General features: G+C 41.1%; 1 protein-coding gene across 5 annotated transcripts in view; it reads right to left on the bottom strand.

Annotated features, from left to right (window-relative positions):
* Window positions 1-26,352, bottom strand: part of LOC119648738 (unconventional myosin-Va) — a 46,736-nt gene that overhangs the window by 15,656 nt on the left and 4,728 nt on the right. For 4 of the 5 annotated variants that reach the window (XR_005249056.1, XM_038050579.1, XM_038050560.1 and 1 more), the window contains exons 2-14: window positions 16,418-17,228; window positions 16,234-16,358; window positions 15,989-16,099; window positions 15,435-15,923; window positions 15,274-15,367; window positions 10,953-11,170; window positions 10,805-10,825; window positions 5,014-5,127; window positions 4,673-4,951; window positions 4,294-4,451; window positions 3,778-4,227; window positions 3,435-3,691; window positions 2,934-3,372 (exon numbers count right to left, since the gene is read on the bottom strand). Coding sequence is in view for 4 of the 5 variants with exons in the window: in XM_038050579.1 (XP_037906507.1) it covers window positions 2,934-3,372; window positions 3,435-3,691; window positions 3,778-4,227; window positions 4,294-4,451; window positions 4,673-4,951; window positions 5,014-5,127; window positions 10,805-10,825; window positions 10,953-11,170; window positions 15,274-15,367; window positions 15,435-15,923; window positions 15,989-16,099; window positions 16,234-16,358; window positions 16,418-17,228 (3,566 nt within the window). In the remaining variant the exon portion in view is untranslated. The remainder of the gene's footprint in view (window positions 1-2,933; window positions 3,373-3,434; window positions 3,692-3,777; window positions 4,228-4,293; window positions 4,452-4,672; window positions 4,952-5,013; window positions 5,128-10,804; window positions 10,826-10,952; window positions 11,171-15,273; window positions 15,368-15,434; window positions 15,924-15,988; window positions 16,100-16,233; window positions 16,359-16,417; window positions 17,229-26,352) is intronic. The other variant, XM_038050588.1, reaches the window with a different exon arrangement.

The following is a 26,352-nucleotide window of genomic DNA, read 5'->3' as shown; positions in this document are numbered from 1 at the left end:
GGATTCCGAACAAACACCTGAAGTTGGCTGCTAAAATCAGGCCCGCATGGTTCATAACTACATTTGAATCATGCATGGTTGAAGGAGTGTTTTCCGCTCATTGGAAGAGACAGAGGTTGGCTCTGCTACCGAAGCCCCAAAAACCACCTGGCGCACCCTCTTCATATCACACTATCTGTCTTTTTGACACTATGGAGAAGACTTTGGAGAGGATGATATTCAACAGGCTGCTTCCGTTCGTCGAGCTAGCGGGTGGTCTATCGGAGCGGCAGTATGGATTTCGTAGAGCGCAGTCTACATTTGATGCCATTGCAACGGTCCTGGAACTGGCCCGGGAGGCATCGGCCGCTGGTAAGTACTGCGCGGTAGTAACGCTGTATTTCAGGAATGCCTTTAACTCAGCTAACTGGGGTTGGATTAAGGGCACCCTGGCTAAACTGGTTGTCCCTGGTTACTTAGCTCGGATAATCGATAATTACCTTTCGGAGAGACTTCTTTGGTACGAGACGGACCGAAGGAATATATATATATAGGAGTGGTCGGCGTTTGCGTGCCAAGGAAGGCAAAATTGATTAGTTTTGCAGACGACCTGGCAGTGATGGTAGTTGCGAAAGACCACCAGGACGTGGAGCTGTATGCAGGTGAAACCATTCATGCTATCAAAGCATGGCTCCAAATGGTGAAATTGGACCTGGCGGAAGATAAGACGGAGGCGGTCCTTATTACCAATCGCAGGAAAAACAACACTGCCAAAATACGCGTTGGTAATCACGAGTTTGTGTCAAAATCGATCATTAGATACCTTGGGATAATGATCAATGCCAAGTTGAGCTTCAAGGGGTACCTGGACTATGCTCGCGAAAAGGCAGCAAAGGCTAGTTCATCTCTAGTAAGGATGATGCCAAATATGGGAAGGCCAAAATCTAGCCGCCGGCTGCTTATCGCAGTGGTGGTGAAATCCATTATGCTTTACGGGGCTCCTGTCTGAGCGTGCGCCCTGGAAAACGCTGGTATAAACTAGAGCTCTCCTCGCGAAGTAATACTTCACGGCGGTCCCGCGAGGATATGGCCGGGGAAGCGATGTGGTTTTAGCGGGTGAGAATCCCACACAATGCTGCAACCTGGCGCAGCAGCGTCTTTTTAAGATTTCCACCTCCACCAATAAGCAAGTCGGGAAACCGGAAGCTAGACGCTTCAGTTATGAAAGGTTGTTGTTAATTCGACTGGTAGATGCCACCACCGGTGTTCTCCGTGGCGAAGTAGGCTTGGAAATGAAATGTGAAAATGATGTGGCGCAGCAGGGTTAACAACATTCAAAATTTATTTCGATGCCACCACCGGTGGTTCTCCGTGGCGAAGTAGGCTTGGAAATGAAGTGTGAAAGTTAATTGAAGTTTAAAAAGGGAGTTCACGATGAATTTTTAGTCAAACTAAAGGAATTATTAAATTATTATTATTAGTAAAATTTTAACTTTGAGAGAGTCTTGCTAATTATTGCTTAACTTTATATCAATAAATTTATTTAAGCTGTGATTTCTAGGTTTATTTTAAAATGTTAAGGCTCCGAATCGAAAGCAGTTGCTATCGATATTCATATCTAATATCTGAAGAATCTAGAACAATCTGGTTGTATTAAGACTAAATATGCATGTATTATATGAAAATATTCACTCTCAAGTGAAATTGACATTCATAGTCTTGAATTTGCAGAGAAGCGACAGCTTTGACCTAGTATAACTTTGTTCACCAAATTTGACAGAATCATGCTTTATGCTGCAATTTCATGATTCTAGGGTGAACTTAAGGGGGGTTTTCCTGTCAATTATTAAAAATTATAGTAATGTATCATTATTAACTTTATTTGAACAGGTATCGGTATGGAGGTATTTCGAAGCCTAGGCACCATATAGTGGCAGCTCCCAGATTTTTCGGTTGGGTAGTTTCTGAGAGTAGGTTCGTTAAAGAAATAGTCATTTTCAACCCCCCGCACTCCCCACCTTTCCAAAAAATGTCAAAACTAAGACCGGCATTGAAAAGTACTAACAGAGACCTTTAATTTGATACCCCACGTGACTATATTTGATGAAAAAAAAATGTACACCCCCCCCCCCCCTTAAATTCGAAGTTATCACACTGAAATGGCCTTATAAAAGATAAACACAAAACCTTTCATACCTGAAGCGCCCAGCTTCCGGTTTCCCGACTTGTTTTAGGTAAACACACTAGTTGAGCCCCTTAAGACAGAAATCAATATCACTTGCAACAATCAGTAATGATAGCATCCCCCATTCGATACGATGAAAATATTGTTAATTCATGTTCAAAGAAGCAAATTAGGTATCTATTGTGATGATTCTTCTGCTACATTTTTAAAAATTGTAAATATGGAAAATCTCATCCACTTTTTAAATAAATAATTTTTCAAAGAACCTTCAAATAAAGCCAATAACTAAAAAAACATCATTTGTTAGTCAAAACAATTCAGTTCCGTACACTTTTAATCCAAATGATTGCAGAATATTAAGAAATTTCAAACAAAATAATATGAAAAATTCGTCAAATCATGCATAACTATTGGAAAATTAGCAAGAAAAAAAGGAATAATGTAAGAATACATTTTAGAAAAGTGCAAACACAACGAAAATATAGCAAATTAGAACACATCAAAACAATAGCAAACTATAATACCTCGAGCAAAATAAATCGCTTCCTTTTGCTTCTTAATAATTTTTTGGTTTGGAAATGTCACATACTGTGAAGGCAAATAAAGAAAAAATATATTTAAAATTTCCGCTTTATCTATCCTACAATCAGTGGATTAAATATTGTGATGTTTATCTGAATTTCAGAACGAGCGATGTGGGAATAGTTGGATTAATATTCGCCCATGTCAAGTTTTATATGCAATATTAAGAAATAAAATTTATATTTACCTTAGCGAGTCTTCTGTTGCAGTGTAAATATTGCTCTTATTTCGAATACGGATATATTGCTTTTCAAGTAATTCATTTTTAGTTTTTTCCTCCTCCAAGATCTTTCGTAGTTTTATGATAAGCGATGTCTGCGATCGTTTTGGTGTAGAGTTTTCACTGTTCTCCGTAGGCAGAGCTGATCCCCGTTTGAGTTCCAAAGTGTTTTTAGCAGAAGAATAACCAAAATCTTCTTCATTTTGACTTGAAGCGTTACTAAGCGAGCGAGAATGTCCATTGTAATCAGATGGATTCGCACTTGTTCGTTGCACTCGAGCTAGCTCCTCCTTAAGTAGATAATTCTCGTTTTCCAATACTTCTTTGTCTTTCACCGCTCGCTGGTAGGCCTGATTCAAATCGTTAGTGTCAACCTCTGACATGATTCTTGTTCGATGCATAGTCACTGTGAAATTTCAAGACTAAGTTAAAAAACTTGAAGAGAATTTAAAAACTAAATGCTTTTACAGCTTTCCTCCTTTTTCGCAAGTTCAATCATTTCATCGAATTGGCGCTTCAGTTCCTCGTTCTCCACCCTCCAAGTTTGCCTTTGAGTATTCCATTCTTGCTCTTCCCGGTCTTTTTCTTCGAGCAGCATCATCTTTTCATCCCGTTCCAGTTCTAGTTGTTTTGTTACTGACATCAATGATGCGTCTTTCTCCAAAAGAACACTCTTCAACGATTTCAACTCATTCTCTATATTCTTCTTGGCGTCAAGCTTAGCCCTTTGGAAAGAATACATTGATTAATAGTATAAGTGCGCCTGTAATAAGAAAGAGTAAAACAAATCTAAATAAACATTAATACTAACTTCAGATCGCCTATTTCCAATGTTTTACTCTTTAGCAAATTATTCTCCCGATTAAGTTCGTCAATTTTTTGTTGCAATGATATAATCTTATTCTCCAATCCTTTGTACATTTTCTGCATATGTGATATTGTTCGTGCCTCAGCCTTCATACGCTTATACAAACGACGGGCCAAGAACCCGCGTACCACTGCTTGACATTTGACAATATGTGCGATTTTCTTTCTGTACTCCCGACGAACCAAATATCCGCGAATGTACCGTTGAACTTGTGTGGCCTTGTAATTATCCATCGCAATTCTGAATCGAAGCCTGGCCAGCATTCCCCTGGCATACTGTTGGATGCCACAAATCGAATAGCGTAACTTAAGATATCGAGTTCGACACAACCATCCTCGCACATACTTTTGAATGATAATAGCTGCACGATTTTCTCGTAGATATTTTGCTTTTCTGTAAAGATGTTAACAAAATCAAAACTGAGAACAAAAGACAACATTCAAAGGGTCGTTTGTTTACCTTCTTGCCAACAGTCCACGAGAATAGGTTTGTATTCCCAAAGCTGTTCGTTGCAACCGTAGGAATAATCTTCTGTAAATAAATCGGCGAACAACGGATTGCACAATTATTATGTATTTCTTTCGAATATCGGAGCGAACTTGTTCCAAGTATGCTACCTGAAATGTATTTGTATAATGTTATCTCCAATTTCGGAATATGGAAATCAATTAATCATTGACATTTCAATCGAAGCGAACGTTAACAATACAGTTCATGAAGAAAAACTGATTCGCCCCAATCAAATATGAAATTATTTTCATCAAATTAACTTCAAAAGATCACATTTCTATCTAAAAATTTTGCATTTGATCTTTCCAAATTTTTGTGCAAAACTCACCTGTCCAGCTCTGAAGAAAATCTGTGTATTACCAAAACGATATTTATCTTCATCGACGAGCCATTTTTTCACAATCGTCTGACACGTTTTTTTAATATCGTTTATAACGATTTCCTTATTCTTGCATAACAAACGATATCGCGAGTAGAATTCCATATAGCCCCACCGTGAAGGGAACCCAGCAGCTGATATTCTAACTGTTTCCAGCACACCACAGGCTCGAAGTTGTTGTACTATTTTAGGTGCATCCCATTTGAACGCCGATTTATCTTCATTTGGCTAGAAATTTTATTTACTCAGTAAATATCATGAAAGTTACAATTGTAGCTTTTTTTGGGTACCTTAATACATCGAACGTAGTGAGGTGTCGTCGCGTGCAGTGTCTGTATCAAGAGACTGAGACTGTCGCGAAACTGTGAGCCAACGGTTTTTCTATGTTGTTTAGATGGTGTCAGCTAGAAAGTATTAAGGTCGTTAAAAATTGTTGGTAGATGGCAGAAATATTTAGTAATATTATTGAGATTTCCTTTACTATTCAGAGTAGCTAAGAGGTTTGCTGACGAAAAGAAATGATTGAGATATGTTAATGGAAATTATAGAACTTTACTAAGTTATTGTGCGTAATGTTATCAAAGCATTAAGTGAAAAGACATTCATCGAAGAGGAAATAAACTTAAACAGTAAAAAGGAATAAACAACAAATAATAATATAATAAAAAAAAACTCCTAAGCCCGGTTGTGAAAGGAGGAGGGATGTATAGCTTCAGTCTGACTGGCTGTACGCCACCGCAGTGTCTCAGGGGGTAGGATGATGAAAATGCAGGAACTTTGCAGTCTTGCAGATTACTCACTGAGGAAGCTATCCCCACACCTGGCAGTTAGGCATATAATGCAAACCCACTTAATGAGAAGAAGGAGAAACTTGAGGTCCGGTACGGATAACCGGCGGGAATCGTCTGACTTGATGACTGGGTCGGGCTCTCGTAATGGACAGTACGGCGTCGAAACCGCAATTCGTGCGGCGGTTCGATGTCTAGGCGGCACAACGACCAGGAGCATTGCTCCGCCTGATGCAGCTGTTTCGCCACAATCTGTGGCGACCACTTTAGCAGGTTCGCGTAGGCAGCGGATGAAGTGCATTGAAAAAATGAACCTCTTCATCATCCGCTCCTACTACCAAATAACGGCGGGGGCGGGTACAACATCTTACCGTCCCTTGTTGCAGCAGAGATTCGTCGAGTATTTCCCGCAATTCGCGCACGTGACTGTGCAGCGAGTCGCAGGCCAGTACCGCTTTATAACTCGCAGCGACACAATCCCGGCCACCATCAGGGAGCGTGTTCGACTTGAGGTCACCGCGGAAACTGGTGACCGTGAGTCGATGGAGGCAGAGGCTGCGGCATCAACAACACCGCACCGCAGGCAACAGTTTCAGTACTCGCTGAAGCACTCTTCTCCACCGTCCAGCTGAGGTTTTCGCTGAAGTTCGGGACAAAATCCAAAGAGCGTGTATAGAATTCTCGGAAATGGATCCTTTGCATAGACCAAGTATTTCCAAGCTCTATGCATCTCCGGCATTTCCGGGAATTCTATCTCAAATCAATGATGAGATTATATCTCGACTATGTCCTGATATGTCGCTGCTGCAACTACAATCACTTTTGTATTGAGGTGTAATTACGAATGTCAGATTGCACGGTCAGAAGATTCCCTTTCGTGTTATTGATTTGAATGACCAAAGAGATCCACCATGGAAAATTCATCTAGAACGCCGGTGGGACTCACTAAGGCAGGACATTGCTAAACTGATTCAAATCAGCTCTGGCAATGCCAGCAAGTGGATGAGAAATAAAGTGCAGAAGGTTCACAGAAACTATCCCATTCCCGGTGAGACACCCGTAATTGAAATTCTAGACACACTAAATCAGAAACTTTCTGTCATATGCATTCGACGACAGTATGGCGAAAGTCATTTCAGACGTGTCCAGAATGCAACATACGCAAGGAACCGGCGGAACTTTTTCAGATCCCTCAACCAATCCTAACAGAGCGTCCAGACAATGCAGTTTTCGATAACAGAAGTGAAAGAATACTGAGGAGGACTTTGGGGGTTACCCGCCCAGCATGCTGAGTGAATCACCGCCGAAGGCACCCGCCACGCCGATACGTCTGGCATGAATTTTGCGGACGTTACCGAAGAGAAAGTTCGACGAGCCATAACAGAAATGGAAGGGTCCAGGTCTGGATCGGATGCAGAATTTCTGGTATAAGAAATTTACCAGCGTACAGAGTCGGTTGGCACACAGCATAAATCAGGTCATGAATCACCCGGAGGAATTTCCACCCTTCCTCACTGCGGGGACTGCCTACCTTATCCCTAAGGACACGGCTCAGGACCCCGCAGACACAAGACCGATTACTTACTTACCAGCCCTTTACAAATTCATAACGTCCATTATTATTATTATTATTCTGTTAAGGGAAAGTCGCACCGCGTCCTTGAAGAACTATTGTGCCCCTTTTACTGGTTATAGTGTTCCTGTTGATCATAGTATCTCAAGCAGACCAGTAACCGTTAGGAACTTTAGTATGTTCCCCACTTCCAGAAGTTTCAGCTTTGCATCTGGTATTAAGTGTTCTCCCAGATGTATCGACCTACTTTGCACAAGTGCTGGACACTGTCCCAGGACGTGCATAGAGGTTTCGTCCTCCTCCTCACAGAACCTGCAGGCAGTGTCCGTAGATATCCCTAGCTTTCCTAGGTGAACGTCCATTATTAGTGGAAGGGTCAATGCACACCTCGAGACCAACAACATTCTGTCTGAGGAGCAGAAGGGCTGCCGAGTTGGGTCAAGGGGTTGCAAAGAGCAACTCATTATCGACTCGGTAGTTGTAGGATAAGTAACTAGAGGCCAAAGAAACCTCTTTAGTTACTATACCGATTATGCCAAGGTTTTGGATAGCGTTCCGCATACTTGGCTAATCGATGTCCGACATTTGTATTGCATTAACCCGAAACTAATAGTTTTTGGCGGCAGTCATGGAAGGGTGGCATACCACCTTATCAGTACGTACATCTGAGGGTGCTGATACCTCGGAGCCCATCCGTATACGGAGGGGCATCTTCCAGGGGGATTCGTTGAGTCCGCTTTGGTTTTATATGGCACTGAACCCCTTTTCATGGTTACTGAATGATGCTAGAGGTGGTTTTGCAATTAAATATAGCCTACGTGCTAAGTGCGAACTGACACACTTGATAAACTTAGATGACATCAATCTGTATGCTGTTATGATAACCTTAGAAGTCTGCTGTGAATAGTAGATATGTTCAACCGTGATATTCGGATGGAATTTGTGTCGAAGTGTCGAATCGAAGCCATCCGCAGAGATCATCAAGAGTCGCATGCCGGACATAGCATTGGTGACATCCACATCGAAGCTAAGACCGAGACAGACTTCTAGGAATTCTGCAAGGAACCCATGCTCGAGTTGGTGATCTGAAGGATGCTCTGCTCTCCGAATTCATGCGACGTGTAAAGCTAGTACCGAAATCGCATCTCTCGGGGAAGAATAAAATTCGGAATATTGCCGTGAACGAAGACCGATATGAAAAACATCCAGCGGCGGATACGAACAACTATGTCCAAATTCCGAATGCATTATCTAAACTTTGTCGTGGAGCGAATGAACCTGCCTCGTGACATCGGAGGTAGGGGCGTGCGTGGTTGACATGGCGGCACAATAGTATCGCCAAGTCGACTCGCTGCGTGTTTATTTTTACAGCAAAGAGTAGGCGAGTTTCTTGCATGCGGCTGTCCGTAAGGCAGATTGTGGATTGACTCCACTTAACTTGAAGCATCGATCTTTCAATCCTTTGAGTGGGGTGAAGTCGGTCCAAGAGCGGATCGATGAATGGAAGTCGAAGACAATGCACGGTAAACACGTGAATTGTCTTTGGCAGCCATTTGTCGAACAGATGGCTGTATGCTGGGGAGCTCTTTGCTGAGACGAAGGAGTTCATGTGTGCCATTCAGGTGGTCGCCACCCAAGCTTATAAGAAGCTCATCATGAAAGAACGGGTAGAGAACGACCAGTGCAGAATGTGTGATTCGGCATTAGAGACGTTGGACCATCTCATTTCTGGCTGTAATGTTTAGCACCGGTGCAGTACATCACCAGGCATAATGCTGTAGGTAAGGTTATCCATCAAAACCTTGCATACAAGCATGGGCTGATAACGGGGATATGTCTGGTTTACAGATATGAGCCGCAAGCATACTTGATAGTTATGCTTACAGCATGTACTGGGACCTGCAAGTTCTGACTGATCGCCATACTGCAAATAACAAGCCTGACGTACTGTTAGTTGACAAGACGGTTCGCTCCGCGTATATTTTTGATGTTGCTATCCCCCATAGCAGCAACATCGAACGGAAATACGCGGAGAAGAAAGTGAACTATAAGCCACTGGCTCTGGAAATCAAAGAACATTGGCGTCTCGAGTGGGTGGTTGTAGTTCCCATAATATTGTCTGCTACAGGTATTGGGGGGCTTTTGCACAGTCTGGTTCAAACCATGCAGAAGTACACCATTCTGTATACGTGCTCGATGTTACGGAGAGTTCTCGACGGATTCTCCCATTGACCTACCACCGGCCACCACCACCAGCGCCCCTTTAGTTAGTTAAGTAGGTAGGATCGTCCAAGCTTAAATGCTTGGCACTTAGTGCCAGTATTAGGTAAAATCCGGCATCTGCCGAGATTATGACAACTCGGAAATATCTACTGTATTTTTAGATAAAAACTATTCTTCGAAACAACAGAGAATTTGAAAGAGGGGCAATGAGATAAATGTGCGAATCGTTTACATTCTCACTTATTGTTGACCAAACTACCTGCTCCTTCGAGTGTAATATTTCAATGTATAAAAAATTGCTTGCAGAGGATACCAGTTGTGGTGGAAAACGAATATCTAAAATGTAGACAGAAGTAAAATTGCGTACAATATAAATGTGTATAGTCGCCTACAACATCGGTCAAGGAAATGAAAACGATACTATATTATGTGAATCGTTTATGGTCATAGAAATTAACTGACTGTTGAGAAACACTCTAATTAGGTTTTGTTAATACAAATTCATCAAATTGGCACAATACTGCGAAACATGGGCGACACCGATATATAATGAATGATGAGGGATATACATGCCAAGGCAAGTTCTTGAAGACTGATTGCTGCACGATTAAATAATGGGAAAACATAGTTTCAGGGACCGTGACAATTATGGTGAACGACTTGTAGACTTTGCAACTTAAATCCCTTCGTCACCACTATTTGAGTAAAAAGCAGCACAAGGTTTATTGTGCTTCGAGTGGCGTTGGGTAGCCATGGTTGACACAATTTATCGTTTCATGGGGCTTACATTAATCAACTATGGCCAAAAAGGTACACCAGCTCGCCTAGCCGGTGAACAATCTCTACAGATACTGGACCAAGACGAATTTCTATAATATAATTATGGTGTCAGGACATCGCATTATATACAGCTGTGCTAGATTTTTAACGTGACTGGGTGTGAATGAATACCTAAGTTAAATCAGGGTAATAATCAAAGGCAGGCGCAATGATGACCACTTTGCCTCCTGCACTGTAGTCCTGTAGTGCACCGCTACGGTCTTGAATGAAGTGCTCTAACACGTTGGAAGGCCCTGAGCCCATTGAATTGTCATTTCAAGGTTTTATTTTTTTTCACCGCGTTCATCAATTACTTATAAAAATTCCTCAAAATGGAAATGCGATTTTAAAACTTTGTCAATTATTAAGATCTACGTTGGAAAACGCGCTGAGATTGTGCCCAAAGACAAAATTCTTGCTTAATTTTATAAATAACTAAAATTCTTTTTAAGGTTATCAAAATTAGCACCCCCGACCTGGGATGTTTGTCTTTAGTTAATAATCCGTCATTAATTAATACCGTACTTTTAACATGAAAATTCAGAAAGAAAGTAAAATTTTAAACTATTCCCAATAATAAATGAAGGAGAAAATCTAAATTAAAGATTAGTTGAAATGTCTAATTAGTCGGGTTAGATTTTATGTTCCCATGCAAATCAATAAAAAAATACCACTAACTCTTTTCCTCGATTCGGCCGACTGTCAATAATGGGGAAAAAGAAAAAAAGAAAATACCATATAAATATTTTCAGTTCGCAAGTCTTTTAGAACGTCTTACACACAAGACGGACACTATCAAATTATCTGAAATAAAAAATAATCCTACCTGAGTTTTTGATGCACTAACAACGACACGTCCGCCAAGCGACGTGCTCGATGCTTTATCAGTCACTTCATCGTCCATTTCCATTAATCTCCTGCACAGTCCCATTTCTGACTGTCTTACAACATTAACTAGTTCTTTAGATACGGTATCGCGATTTTTCTCAAGGAAACCATTCACATCGTATTCAACTAGATCCGAAAAATGTTTGACTAGAAAAGCTGTAAAGAAAAAAAAAATAGTTGAATAGTGAAGATTTTTCAAAAAATATAGTATCAAGTAACAATATTTATAGCTAAAATGGCTTGAAAGGAAGAGAATCAATGTCCTTGAAAATATAGACGTATTTATTTGCATGGATTCCTTCAACAAAAGACTTCTTGGGAACTCATATTCAGTCGTCAGCAAAATATTTTAACACATCTGTTTAAAATTCGCTCCTTTCGTCAATGGAATCCCCAAGACAATTGACTAAAATTAGGCAAATAAATGAAGAAGAAATAAACCTTATCTCTCTTGTAGTGGCCGCGAACATTATTGATTGCTTTCGGGCGAATTGATTGTGACAGAGAAGAATGATCTGCGGCAACATGCATTCGAGAAGTTCAAGGCCAAATTTAGCGGGACCGACTGATGGGCAGAGGAGATCATTTTTGGCTTAGATTTCGGACTTGTTGGAAGCGAGTGGGCAGTTCTGTTCTTTGTGCTGACAAACTTGGGAGAGCGATTTTGATCGCGGTGGATCGAAATCGCTAGATTTTATTGTGAGGTTGTCATTTCGGGCGGATTTTATTTTTTGTAAATATCTCTATTTCTTTTAGATAACTTCACAAAGAGACGAAAGATTAGTGAGATTCGTTGGACATTGTCCGGACGGATTGAAACCGCTAAATTGCTGTAAAAGCAGATTTTGTTTCGAATCGCTAAGGAGCATTTCAGTCAGCATCCTCTGTGAAATTCAACCTCTCAGATTTCTAAGGGTATCACAATAGAAAGGAGAACGTGAATTTTTCGCAACGGATTCACATCGAACGGGAGGACCGCTTTTGGTTTTCCGCGATTTCCCTTTTTCAATCAAGGAAATTTTATTTGAAGAGATTGTAGCTCGGAGGATTTTTCCATAGTTAATTGTTTCGTGCAGTTTTCTCTGATTTTATAGCCTGAAAACTTTCAAAGTTAGCAACCGAGCGTGGTGAAAAAGCAAAATTTTTGTCTTTGTCGTGAGTTTCACTTGAAATTGTGTGAAATCAAGGGTAAGCGCTTGGAGAAATTACTCATAGTTTGGCAAAAGTTTTGCGTTCGGCTTAGCTACTTTCAACTCCAAGATTCCGAAGAAAAACTGTTCGCGAAGGAGTGTTGGCTGGACTATAGTCCATGATATATCATTGGCCGGTTGTAGTTAATGTATTTAATACTTAAGCGAGTCCATACTCACTCAATAATTTGCGAATCTTATCGCTCTGTCTGGTGATCGAGTTGCCCGCGAGTAGCGCGTGCAAGAACAGAATTTCAAGAAAAAATTAGGAATTTTCCTTCCTGTAGTGTGCAGTAAACGTAATTTCTCGTCGCCATTTGAGATAATTTCTTTTATTTGAGGACTTCCTTCTTTTCTCCTTCTCCTTAACCCCGCAAACTCATACACATTAGGGACATCCACAAAAATAATAATAATACTTCAGGAAACCTTTGAATTAAATTTGGTGTTAAACCAGGTAATCAGTCACAATGATTTCTGACACACTTGTCAATCAAATATCTAGGACTGATCATCACTTGACACCATTGGCTGACCTTAGAAGATCATCATCAGTCTGCCATAAGTCAATTCATCAAAATTGGGCTGATGGACTGACGTGTTCAGTATAAACAAGACGATAAAACCCCATTTTTGATGCATATATTTAAAGATCCGAACCATTCGGAAGTTATGTTTCGATTAACAACACGATGTCCAGAAAGTTTCACCAATATGAGATGGAGCAGTAATTCATTATTATGCAACAATGGCACGTTATTTTGATCAATCAATTCAATGCCAAACTATTTAATATGCTATAAACTTCTACAAAGTTGACGGTTAGCACGAGAAAAAATTCTGAGCCCTCAACCATTTCTTAACAATATTCAAATGAACGACGACATAGGGTACGATCCGTTGTCAGCCAAAGTTGGAATGGATCTTAAGGTTGACCAAGAAAACCATCTCTTAATCTTGTACTATCACAGGAAGTTCCACCTCATATCGCTATTTAAAGTGTGTCAAACTATCGATAAAAAATGTGATAAAGAAATTTACAAGGGTGGGCAAAGGAGTTTGCTCATTTTAAATGGGCGCCTTGAAGCGAAAATTGCTTGCACGTCTTTTCATCATTATGAAGACGACAAAGGTGGAAGGCGTGTTCCACGATGTGTTTCTGTTAGACGGTCAGGTTTCAGGACTAAACAACTTCAGAGAAACTGGTAATGATAAAAAAAAAACTAGATTCTTGAGATAAGAGATGTCCAGCAAAACAGTGATTATTTTGCGCCTCATCTTTCTGAGGGAAGATCTTGTTAACTGTTTTGCCTCCCCGCAGCTCTTTATCTCATATATAATAGATTATTGGTATCAGAAGTAAATGGTGTGGCGGACGAAGCCCTGGAGTATTGCCCCTAACCACCTTAAAAACCCGTCCAGAATCACAGGTCTTACTATACGAATGAACTGCAAATGGTGGTCTGTCTCGTGGGAACGTACCCGGAATGGCTAAAATAAAGCAAAATGTCAATAACTCAAGAGAATGACGTTGGCAAGCGGCATAGCGATGCGAGCATAAGGGCAGGGTCAAGTCAAACGTCGAGATCTCAAACCAACTGAAAAGATCAATGGCAACATAAATTTCGAAGTAAGCGCCATGATTGCTACCCCCTCCGGTATAGGGAAACTAACTCTATCGTTTGATGCATCCAACGAACATGAAAGTCCTGGGGATTTAACGTGAGTACCTGCCGTGTAGGCATAATCCCACGGTCCTCTTCGGATCTTGGGATCACAATCAGAGCCCCGCCATGACTAGCACAGCGGTACTGGTTTATACTGAGTGCAGGCTCAGCATTCATACCAATGGATGCGAGGTCTACCTAACACCTCTGCTGCAACTAAGGGGTACGGCACCTGAGTTGTACAGCGCAAATCCACGTCCGTGATGTAGGCATAACCACAACCACCATGACACTCCCACTAGCGGGTCAACCGCAAATAACCGGGCCGAGAACACATCCTCCATGAATTCTCTTGGAGCATATGCTCTCAAAGGGTCATCCCGGTTCCCATGGTACCAGATAACCTCCGGTGAGGCTTCGTGGCAGAGCCACTTCAGATGAGTCCCTTGCAGACTCGGGTCTGATCGCCCTCCTCGAGTAGGTGGGGACGGACATCCAACGAACAATAAAACAAGCGAAGACACAGAGAATCTGTCCAATAACGAGGACTATTTTTACCAAGCTGAAGACTGGAAGCAATGAAATTGGAAGCCATCCAACAGGAAGCGGTCCTAGCCGGGATAACCATCGGGAATATGACCCATATATTCCGAAGACTGAATTTCAAATGTCGAAGGAACAAAGGAATTTTGGCAGTGAGATCTATACGATCAACTAGGCCTGTGAAAACCTTCCGGAAAACGATCGTTCCTTTGTAAATTGTAGTGGTGCTCAACTAATAGTAGCCCGAAGCAAAATTAATTCCGAAACAACTCAAGACAGTCCATAGATTCTATTCTATTCCATAATTTGGTCTCAAGCGAATCAGCAGGTTGAATATTGATTGGGAACTAAAATATCACTTACACACATTGTAGGATAGTGCTATTCTAATAGTTGGAGGAGCTCGAAAAGTGGCCAAAACAAATAAGTAAATGTTTAGATACCCAAGAGAAACATCTTGGATGCGGATCCCAACCGTTGTCACAGTATCAACTACGAAACATCTGAATCTGGGGGCATCAATCCAACAATTTATTAAGTGTGTTGTATAGTCAGCAGTCAAAATGAAAGTCTTGTAGACCATGCATTCCGACATCGAGTTTGATCTATGCGAGCCTAGGATACTATGCAAAAATAAAATAAAAGAACTGCAAATTACCGTTCACAAGAAAGTTTCGTTCCTAAATATAATTTTGACATTTTGATTCAACTCAGCAGAAACATGTAGTTTATGTTAATGTTTTAAAAATTATCTCCTCCTCCAAATTCATGTTAATGTATCATCAAGCTTTATCATTTACTAAACTTTACAAACTAAATTATTTTAAATGAAAGTTCAATTCATGTTTAAGGTACTTACATGATACGCCGAAACGTGGCTTATCAAAATGTTTGTACTTTGCACACTTCTCATAAAGTTTGCCTGCCCAAGACTCATCACTTCCCTTTGGCATCTGAAATAGGATAATTTTTTTTTTTTAAATACGCAGGACAATGCAATAAAACCAGTTTTAAACTCACTCTGCACTCCTCATCCAACAAATCCAAAACTCCCAATTTTGCTTCAATCAAATCGATACATGGCTGATTGTCATAAAAATCAATCATTGTCCATACAATACCCTCCTTCAGATACTCTTCCTGTTCCAACTTAAACACGTGCTGATTGAATTGTTGCTGTAACTTTTCATTCGCATAATTGATGCAAAACTGTTCGAAAGAATTTGTATCAAACGTTTCAAATCCATAAATATCCAAAACTCCGATGAAACAATTTTGTTTTCTTCCGCTCACTAAACTTTTATTTGTTATTTCAACGATATATTGGAAAAGTCTTGCATAAATATGTTTGGCAAGTGCATCACGAGCAGTCTCAGCAATTAGTTTGCTGTTCGGTATCAGAACATTTTCATTGACTGATTCAATCTGTCGCATTATTAACCATTTTCGTAATTCGTCGACGTCCAGTTTGAGTATCTCAGCCATTAGCAATAGCGGAATATCATTTTGCTGGAAATCAGAACGGAAGCATAATTGAAAATAACTGTTTCATTCATCGATGCAATTGGTAGTACCGATATATCACATCCTTCTTCGATTTCTTCTGAATCCTTCTTCTTTATGTCTCTGAAATTTATATTGCCTAAGTGGAGAATGCCAGCCAAGATTTTCATGATATCTCTGATCTAATGAGAGGGAGAGAAGGATAACGTTGTTAATCGGATTCGACTATCCATTCACTGCCTTGTTCGGCATGAATGAAGTATTCGTTGAAAGTGCAAATTCAAGACACTTATGACCTGATATATAAATAAATCACCTCATGTGTACTGAAGCCTAAAGTCGTTAGAGCGCCAACTGTTTCGGAAAATTGATCCAAATCTGAGACCCGATCGATGTCTGGCGAGCCACCCAATTTCAAGTACCGGAATTTATCTTGGTGATCTTCAAAATAGAATAATCTTAATACAAGTTTACTTACTCATATCCAATGCCACCCTTACCTAGCACCAACTCAGGCCATTGTTGGCGCGCTGCGCACAACTGGTAGAATATATGATAATTTCTCTCACCCGGCGATTGAAAAACAACACGAGACTTCTCAAGCAAATATGTTTGCATTGTGGCCCCAGTCAAAGTCATCTGACCCATATCATTTGTAAACAGCAATTTAGTGAATTTTCCAAATCGTGAGCTGTTGTCATTACGTGTTGTTTTTGCATTTCCGATTGCTTCCATGATTGGACTAGATGCCAAAACTTTACGTTCGATTTGAGTTTCTGATTCACTGCCGCCAACCGCCGCAAAGTAACGCATAGCATATTTCGCTGATACTGTTTTACCTGCTCCCGATTCACCGCTAACAATTATACTAAGATCGCATTTTTCGCGTTCCAATTTGGCATATGCTTCTTCGGCTACAGCAAAAATATGCGGCTCCAATTCACCCATTGAATGGCCACGATAGGCTCGAATAATATCAGCTCCATAGAGTGGCAGTTCTGCATATGGATTTATGGCAACTAAAACGATCCCGCAGTATGTGTAGATGGCTTGTCGATCACGAAATCGCACTTCCAGGTTGTGTAGAACACCAGGTTCGTGAAGATATGAAAGCGCTGTCAAGTCACTTTGTCCAATAAGTATGGACGGATTTCGAAGATGCGGCAAATCATTTTCCGATTTTATCGACAAGTCGTATTTTTCGCCTGAAGTTTTCTGTAAATGAAGTACCGTATCGCCTTTCTTGTAGTCTTTCAAAAGTGTGCAGCTCTCCCAAACAGTTTCTGGATGGGGGATCCATATTTGGGCACCCTACAATAAAAAAATATAAAAACACAGGAATAATATTGTACAGTGATTAGATAATAATGCAACAACTATTCTAAAGTTCTTATAATTCAAATAATGTTCCTGGAAGTTGTACTAAAATTGTTTCAAATGCACTTCTTTTTTTACTAAGTTAAATCTTCACTAAAAACCCAATCACGAAGACTATGAATTTACTAACTCAACAGCTGTACTTGTACTGAAAATCTAGTGAAGAGCTTCTTTAAAGGAGCAAACGATTATTGTTTCATAAATTAACTGTACTTGAAAAAAAAAACATGAATTATCCGCCATGAGAGTGCGTCTGCAAGACAGGCATTTGAGCATTCAGGTAGTCAGTTAGATGGAAGACAGCACGACCATCCAATATTTACAAACAGAAACATTTGTACGCCTCGGAAACGAAGACAAAAATATCGAAAATATTACGTTAGACTAGTAACGTAACACGTCATGAACACTTCCGAAATGAGGACGTCTGCGATCGATACGGGGTTGCACCCATCGTAAAAAAACGCGAGGAAAGGGTCTTAGATGGTATGGACATGTAACTAGCGCTTATTTGCCAAGATTGCTCTAAACATGGTGGTTTGAGAGTCTCTTGACTCCATCCAAATCAGGCATATGGCCGAAATTCACGTAACCGATCAATACGAGCCGACCGCGCTTTGCACACGACAAAGGCCGAAAAAGAAGAAGAAGAACATGCTATTAACATAGTATGCTGGTCCCAAGCCCAGATAAAGGGGGAGGGTTTGAGGCAACGTACTTTGTACTATCCTCAGTAAAATAAAAATAAAATGCTGAAATCAAGAAAATGCATACAATGTCGTTACAAACATGATGATCGGATTGAGTCACAAGCCTCGGAGAAATGCTAGGGCGTCCACCTCAGTCGTGTCCCGGTCCTGTCGAGAAATGGGCAAGGGTTCTTGACGCATGGACGATGTCAGGAAGTAAGCAAATTAGTCCGAACAAAACGAACAAAACAAATGCGTGTCTGCACACTAAATGTTAGTACCCTAACTGGAAAGACCAAGAAACTCGCAAGAGCCCTTCGGAAAAGGCGCATTGATATCTGCGTTCTGCAAGAAACCCCATGGTTTGGTGCAAAAAGCTGCTCTATTTTAGTAGCCCACAGACTCAATATGGTGCCATCTCAGAGAGTTTCCGTGATGTCATTAAAGAAGTCGAACGATTTGATGATCGGCTGATGAAGCTCACCATTATATCAGCTGATCGCACTATTCACTTCTTCACCGCGTATGCACCACAGACAGGTCGACCTGATGCCGAGAAAGATGCCTTCTGGCAACTTCTCGATGGAAAGACTTATCACGTGCCTGCTTACAACTATATCATCATTGCCGGCGACCTTAATGGTCATGTGGGTAAAAAGGCAGACGGTAACAGGTGCCATGGGAGGAAAGGGGTTCGGAGCGGATTTTGCGGACACCCATGACCTTGTACTTATGAATACAGGGTTCATCAAACGATTGTCTTATCTTCCTATATTTTATAGTGGGAACAGTAAAATGCAAATCGACTATATTCTCATAAGACGCCGACATTTTACCACTATCACTGATTGTAAAGCCGTTCCCTATGAGACCATTGCACCTCAACATCGGTCGTTGATCGCCGTCCTGCTAATTAAGCCACCGATAAAACAGCGTGAGGAACACAATGGCCCGCGGCGTATTAAATGGTTCGTGAGGAAAAAGAAGAAATTATCTCACTCACACGATTACCGACCATTACGAATGTGGAAAAATCGTGGAACCAAATGAAGGACACGATCCGAAAAGCCGGGTAAGAGGTACATCAACCGAGATACTTGGCTTTGGAATAATGATGTTGAAATGAAGGTCCGTGAAAAGCTTCGCCTCTACCACAAATTTCCCAACAATAAAACACCGGCCAATTGCCAAATTTATAAGAATGTCAACCGCGTAGCAAAGAACGCAATCACTGTCACCCGAGCGAACCATTACAAAAATCTTTACAATAAACTGGACACTCCGCTTCGTGTCTGTGTTGGTGTTCATCATGGAAGCATCCTCTTGTCGCTCCTCTTGGTTCTTGTTATGGACACCGTCACACGGGACATCCAACGTCCAGCGCCCTACACACATGTTGATGATGTTTTCCTAGCATCTGATAGCAAAAATGATCTCGAGCAACTTGTCCAAAAATGGAATGATCGCCTCATGCAACAAGGTCTCAGATTGAATCTAAACAAAACTGAATTTACGACGACCGATCCCCATGAAACAATCAATGTTAGCGGCAGTGATCTGCCCAGAACTGAGTGATTTAAATACCTCGGGTCAACTCTATCCGCCAATAGAGAACTGCGCTATGATATTGCTTCACGCATTAATGCAACCTGGATGAAGTGGCGTTCCACAATTGGTGTTCTTTGTGATCGACATATCAACGAACTTCTCAAATCTAAAATGTTGTGCAATGTCGTCCGTCCTGTCGCCCTCTATGTTTCTGAGTGTTGGCCGACTATAAAAGACAATGAACGGCGTCTTGCGGTAATGGAGACGAAGATGTTAAGTTGGACTAGTGGTTTTGATCACATCCGAAAAGATATCCGCGATCGTTATGGGGTTGCATCGACCGTGGAAAAATTGCGAGAGAGGCGTCTTCGATGGTATAGTCATGCAACTCGTGCAAACGAGAATTCACTTGCCAAGATTGGTCTGAACATCGAAATAGATGGTAATCGACCAAAAGGCAGGCCGAAACAACTGTGCCTTGATACGCTGGATGGAGATTTAAAAACCTCGAGATTGCGCCCAGATCAGGCATTCGATAAACACAAATGGCGAAACCGATCACGACGAGCTGACCCCGCTTGTGAACGGGACAAAGGCTGAAGAAAAAGAAGAAGATGTCAGTCCATCAACAGTGAATTTATCCTCCTTCCACAATTCCAGTATCATATTGTCAAGCAGCTTTGGCGGAAAAAAAAGAAAAACTTATGCATCCATACCTAATACCTTTTGAATCCTTGAAAGAAGGCAAAACTCCAATTTCCTATTAGCGGAATTACGAAATTTGTTTCTTGTCAATAGAAGTTGTAGCAATTTAAAACCGGACATTTATGTTACAACCTCGTAATGTCATTGCATATAATACATATAAAGCTGTTAGACCTGATAGTGATATAAGTTATGTAACATTTTGTTGGGAAAGTGAAACCATCTTAATTATTTGCAATTCTGAAAATATCATATTCTGTTCTGAAAAGGCCCGAAAATTTTGAATAATTTTCAATTCGAATAAAACAACTGAAGAAGAAATGTATAGAATATTTGTTGGAAATTATAAGAAACAGACATCATCTCCAAACACTTGCGGACAAACCGCAATTCTACTGTTTTATTTGCGTAAGAGAAAAAAAAATTCAGTGCACTGTGTTTATTGAGAAACACAACTGTGGCTTGAATTTATTAATATTAATAAATTCGCTTTTCAAATGCATGTTTTTTCTAATAATAAAAACAGTAATAAGACAAGTTGCAATTCTCTACCTGAAAATAGGTGAATTTCATTGATATATCAAGTCGCGTTTACGACATGAATGATTTGCGATGCCACAACAAACAATCGACAATTCGGATGAACACACCAAGTAATTAAGAAATAACTTTTAGACTTGAATATAACATGAAATTATTTTGGGGCTTTTTATGAAAGTTTGATTGGTTTATTTTCATGTTCGCAGCGTTAACACTTTTCTCGGCCTTGAATTCCAATTGATGTCGATTTAATAATCGCGAAACCCAGTTTTTCACGCTGAGTTATTATCTGTTGGATCCATTGCGTCACCTAAACGTGACCCCCAAGTTTCATATAGTTGGTAATAATTTGTTACATATACTTTAGTTTGGATCCATTTTCTTAGTTCCTCGACTTACGAATAAACATCGAAGAATATCCTGAAAAATTCGGAACGTCATATATACCACTGTTTTTTTAAGCTTTTTTTATAAGTGGCCATTTTTTCAAACCGTCAAAACATTGGAAACTTTTGTCTTAGAAGCGGTTTACAACAATAACAATGTGAAATAAATCGGGTGTGACAGACAGACAGACACATTCTCGTATTCTAATAAAGTTTTGTTTCACACAAAACCTTAAAAAGGAATAATTTTTTGTAACAATTTATTGAATAGACTTTAGCCTTTCTTACTGCTTCACATCTTCGCGGAATAGATTGAACTAAGTTCATTATTACATCAACTAGAGATGTGAACTATTTGCCAGCCATTAGTTCAACTATTTTAGAAAAGTTTTGATCTCAAATACGTCAATCTAACTCTTCTCAAAGATGCTCAATAAGATTCGGGTCAGGACTTTGAGAAGACCAGCTTATTTTTGCGACTTGATTGTCATTTGGAAAATTCTGAAAAAAACTTGGACGTGTGCTTGCATAGGAGCACTATTCTGTGAGAAGACCCAGTATTTTCCCATCTTGTCATGAGCATGTATAATAATAAACATGTGCTTTCCCAAAATGTCACAATATATAGGCGATCTCATAACTTCTTCAATTTTAATAAATGGACCCACCATCTGAAGAAAAGCATCCTATAATAAATGTTGTTAGTCCCGAAAATTTCACAGAAAAGTGATATCAGCCCCAGCTCATTATGCTTCCATCCCCATGCTTTTTTATGAGTACTTGGTAGTTGGGATCGTTGAAAGCTCCACCTCGATGGCGAACATATCTCATTCCATCAGTACCAAACAGATTAAGCTTGCTTTCGGTGCTCCACAAAACGCGACCCTAATCAAGACTAATCAATCTTTATGAGTTTCTGCGAATATTTTATCTATCTTTTATATTTTTCCTCGAAATCCAAGATTATTTTGATAGCCTTCATCCCATTAGTCCATTTTTACTGAAAGTTATTATAATTAGGCCATATTAGTAAACCATTTAAACCATTTAAACCACCATTTAAAAATTCAACAGCTTCGTTCGAACATGTGTACTATTTTTGTCCAGATTGTCTCACGCAGCGTTAAGCAAGGATTTGCGCATTGACTTCGTTAGTAGTAGCAGTAGTAGGCATCCACTTCCTTTTAAACAATCTATTGTATCCCATTCTTTCTGCTTTTTATGGACTCTCCATAGTGCAGATTTTGTGACGCCTTGCCTGGCCAATCCGTCAGCCCGCTCATTCCCCGCTATGTTCCGATTCCCGGGAACCCAGAGGAGAGTGATCTTGAGCGTGCCGCCCAGGTGGTTGAGCGCGTATCTGCACTGCCCCACCAGCCGGGAAGATGTCGTTGAGTACAAGGCCTTGATGGACGCTTGGCTGTCGGTCAGAATGGCTATGTTACGCTTGGGGCTCTAGCCATCGACAGACTTCCAATATCGCCAGTACTTCCGCCTGGAATACACTGGCGAAACCTGGGAGACCATACGACTTGGATACACTGTGTGTATTCGAGAAAACCACCGCGCCGACTCCATAGGCCATCTTTGATCCGTCCGTAAAGAAAACCGTGTCATAGTCTTGCAACACACCGCCGGTCTTCCACTTTGCCCTGGTTAGAAGGTCCACAGCAAAGTTTCTCGTGAAGTTCAGCTTGCGTGTGACATAGTCCGTGGGGGATGCCCAGATTTCTCGAGGTATTTCATCTAGGATGTTCGCTGTCCAGCATCCGGACTCACGTAGCCTGACGGCACTGCACGCTGCAACATATTTAATGTGGAGGTCTAGGGGGAGGAGATGCAAGAGTACATTGAGAGCATCTGCCGGGCAGGACTGCAGAGACCCCGTAGCACCTGCACACGCGGTTCTTTGAATCCTATTAAGCTTCGTTCTATTGTATTTTTTCTTCAAAGCCTGCCGTACGTTAGGATCGGACGCACTACAGCGGTGTACATCCAGAGAACCATCCTCGGCCGGAGACCGCATTTCTTTGCAAAAGTTCTCTTGCAGGCATAGAAGGCCGTAGTAGATGGAATTCAGGTATCCTTGTCTTGGTGGTGAATAGCATCAGTTGAGTTTTGGTTGGGTTTATGCTGAGTCTAATTTTATTCCGAAAAGATTAATTACTCAAGGTTTTACTCCATTATTCCATTTTGAATTTGAAAAGTACATCAAAATTATCGATTACATTCCGAGAATTGCGGAAGATGTATAAATGGTTTCGTTTTCTTTAAAAACTGCTTCTCAATTTCGAAAATTATCTTTTTAATTAGTTTAAAGTGAAGATCATCTTTTTAGTTAGTTCGAAATATTTTCTCCAGCAAATTTCAATCAACTGTAGATACGAACATTCATCAATAGAGAATGCGCTATTATCAAATTGCCAATCACTAGACTTAGCGATCATTATAGAAACTTTGAAATTCGTTTATCGAATGATATGGACAAAGAGCCTACGTCATGTAATGACTCACAAATATCTTTGGAATAGATTTTATCATTGTCGACAATTCATTAAAATGTTTAGTATCTGACAACAAAAACACAGAATGAAATTCAATAGTAGCTAAAAAGGCTTGCAAAAGTAAGTACCTGATAAGAAGAGGCAATCGTGACGAATGCTTGAGTGTTAGTATTATATTAGCTTGGTTGGAAAAATTACAACAAGGGAAATATATTTTGTGCGATTGATTGTCAGTTAAGTTTTCCTTCAGTAACGAACAATATTTTCACTTATAACCAAAATTGTGAAAGATCCTTTGCAAAGAACTTAGGACGCCTGTAAAAGTCAAACAAGTTTATTGTGGAGTCCTGTTTGATACAATTTTGGCTTCCTTTGAATATTTTGCAGCATTACTCCGTTGCAAGAAAATTCAGCACGTTTTCATTTTTTAGGTTGTCAGGTTTGGTCACAATTTGGTGAAGAGCGGCAACTACCGATGTGTCTGAGGCATCAAGGAACACGGCTAGGGTTGCATCAGGCCGAGGAAATGCCAGTAGTGTAACATCAACAATATTTCAAACGCCCGGATGGCCTCAGTAGACCACGCAACCTCGCAAGAGCCTTTCGTTTTGCGCACAAATAAGTAAGCGTTCAGGATTGCTTGATGACGAGCGGCCTTGGGCGTCGTTTCCTGTCCAACGCCAAAGTTTAGCATGCTCTTGATCGCTTCAACTTTGTCTGGGTCTGATTGAATTCCGTCAACGTTTAGAACGAGTCCGGCCTCAAGGAGACGTTGAAAAATGCACTCGAGATGGTCCAACTGCTCAGATTCGGAAGAAGAGTTGGTCGCCTCTTCATCATCCATATAAACGAAACAGAAGTTAAAGTTTCGTAGGACATAGTGGATGATTCTCTGAAATATCTGCGCACCGTTGCACAGGCCAAATGTCATCCTGGTGAACTCGGAGAGTCCGAACTATGTGCAGGTTTCGGCATGTCTTCGGGAGCAACAGGGAGTTGGTGGTAAGCTTTGGTCAGATTGAAAAAATCAAAAATGTTTGACTGACGGTTTCGTCCAGGGCAGAGGCAACTCATCAGACGCTGCCTCACCTCGGCCCTGGGAGCAGCGTGACCGAAAGCGCCAACAGGTGGAAAAACGCTCCCTTTTATCATCGCAAAAACACGACAAGGTTGCGAATTATATTGGACTTAAAACCCCAGTCATTGTAGTCTAAGCTAGACTAGAGCTAGGTTGTTGTTTAGGATCTGCGGGATCCTAAGTCCCCATCCACTTGATGATGGATCGGACTAAATGAGGAGCAACTTACTCCCTCGTTTTTTAGTCCATGGATCCCTAGTATTGGAGCGTAGCACCCCAAGCATTAAGAATTGAAAAAATCGAAAAAATTTTTGATTTTTTCAATTCTTAATGCTTGGGGTGCTACGCTCCAATACTAGGGATCCATGGACTAAAAAACGATGGAGTAAGTTGCTCCTCATTTAGTCCGGTCCACCATCAAGTGGATGGGGACTTAGGATCCCGCAGATCCTAAACAACAACCTTTGGCCAGATTCCAGGTCGTGAAAATACGGCAATTTATCAGTGAATGCCCAAAGTCATGGATGAGTGGATTAGGGTAATTGTCGGCAATTGGCAGACCATTCAGGCGCCTGTAACCTCCGCTTCGCCGTTTGGCTTAGGGACCAACAGCTATTGGAGAGTCTCAAATACCCTGTTTCATGAGATCATTGAAATCTTTCTTTGCAATAGTTAGCTTCTGGGGTGATATGGGACGCACCTTTGAAAATCGGGGAGCCGATAGTGTTGATGTGGGGCTGCACATCGTACTTAACCGGCTCGGAGAGATTACTTTCAGTAGTAATGTTGCGATATTTTCGGAAGAGTGTGCGGAAGCGATGTTCGGCAATGTCCTCGAGAAAGAGTGTCGTTTAGGCAAGTAGAAATTTTTGTTGACGACTTTAAAGAGGTTGCGGGGTCTATTAAGACTTTGTTCTGTAGATCCACCAACAGTCCATAGTGACACAGGAAGTATCCGTCGGGATCACCACTATGGACTTAGACGTTCAATTAAAAATACGTCCAATCTCGCAGGCGGTAGAACTAGAAGAATGAGGAAACACAGGTCGGACTCGTGCCGAACCACTAGCTATGTCGGCGATAGTTTAATGCGTCTGGTGGAGCTGAATTCACAGCCGGCAATGCAGTTGGTCACCGGGTAGTATAAGCCCCAGGGCGAAACGTGGATCGGTACCCACGATGGAGCATAAAACCTGGGAAACACCTGCTAAACTAACACCAATAACTCTACTACCAAACCCTATCTCCACCTCCACTTGGTGATCGCTAGGAATTCTTTCTTCATAAAAAACTGCAGACGGAGAAGGATGAAGGCACCTAAAAACGGGACAAAATGTACCAAATAGTCCTTCAGGTTGGGGGTTGGCGGCCCTACACGGAAAACCGATGCTACGAAGCCACGGAAGGAGCCTCGGACACGATGGATTTTACAACGACGAACCCGGCAACGACAACGGGTTAACGATTTGCGTATTTTCTCATGGAACGTGCGCTCCCTGTACAGACCGAATGCTGCTTAGCAGCTAACCGATACCCTGTCCCAATATAAGTCTGATGTAACAGCGTTGCAAGACATGCGATGGACAGGGACCGGTTTCCTGGAGAAGA

The sequence above is a fragment of the Hermetia illucens genome, chromosome 1 (genome assembly GCF_905115235.1).
Source record: "Hermetia illucens chromosome 1, iHerIll2.2.curated.20191125, whole genome shotgun sequence".
Taxonomy (NCBI): Eukaryota; Metazoa; Arthropoda; class Insecta; order Diptera; family Stratiomyidae; genus Hermetia; species Hermetia illucens.
Note: the sequence above shows the minus strand (reverse complement) of the source record. Positions and strands in the feature narration are given on the sequence as shown.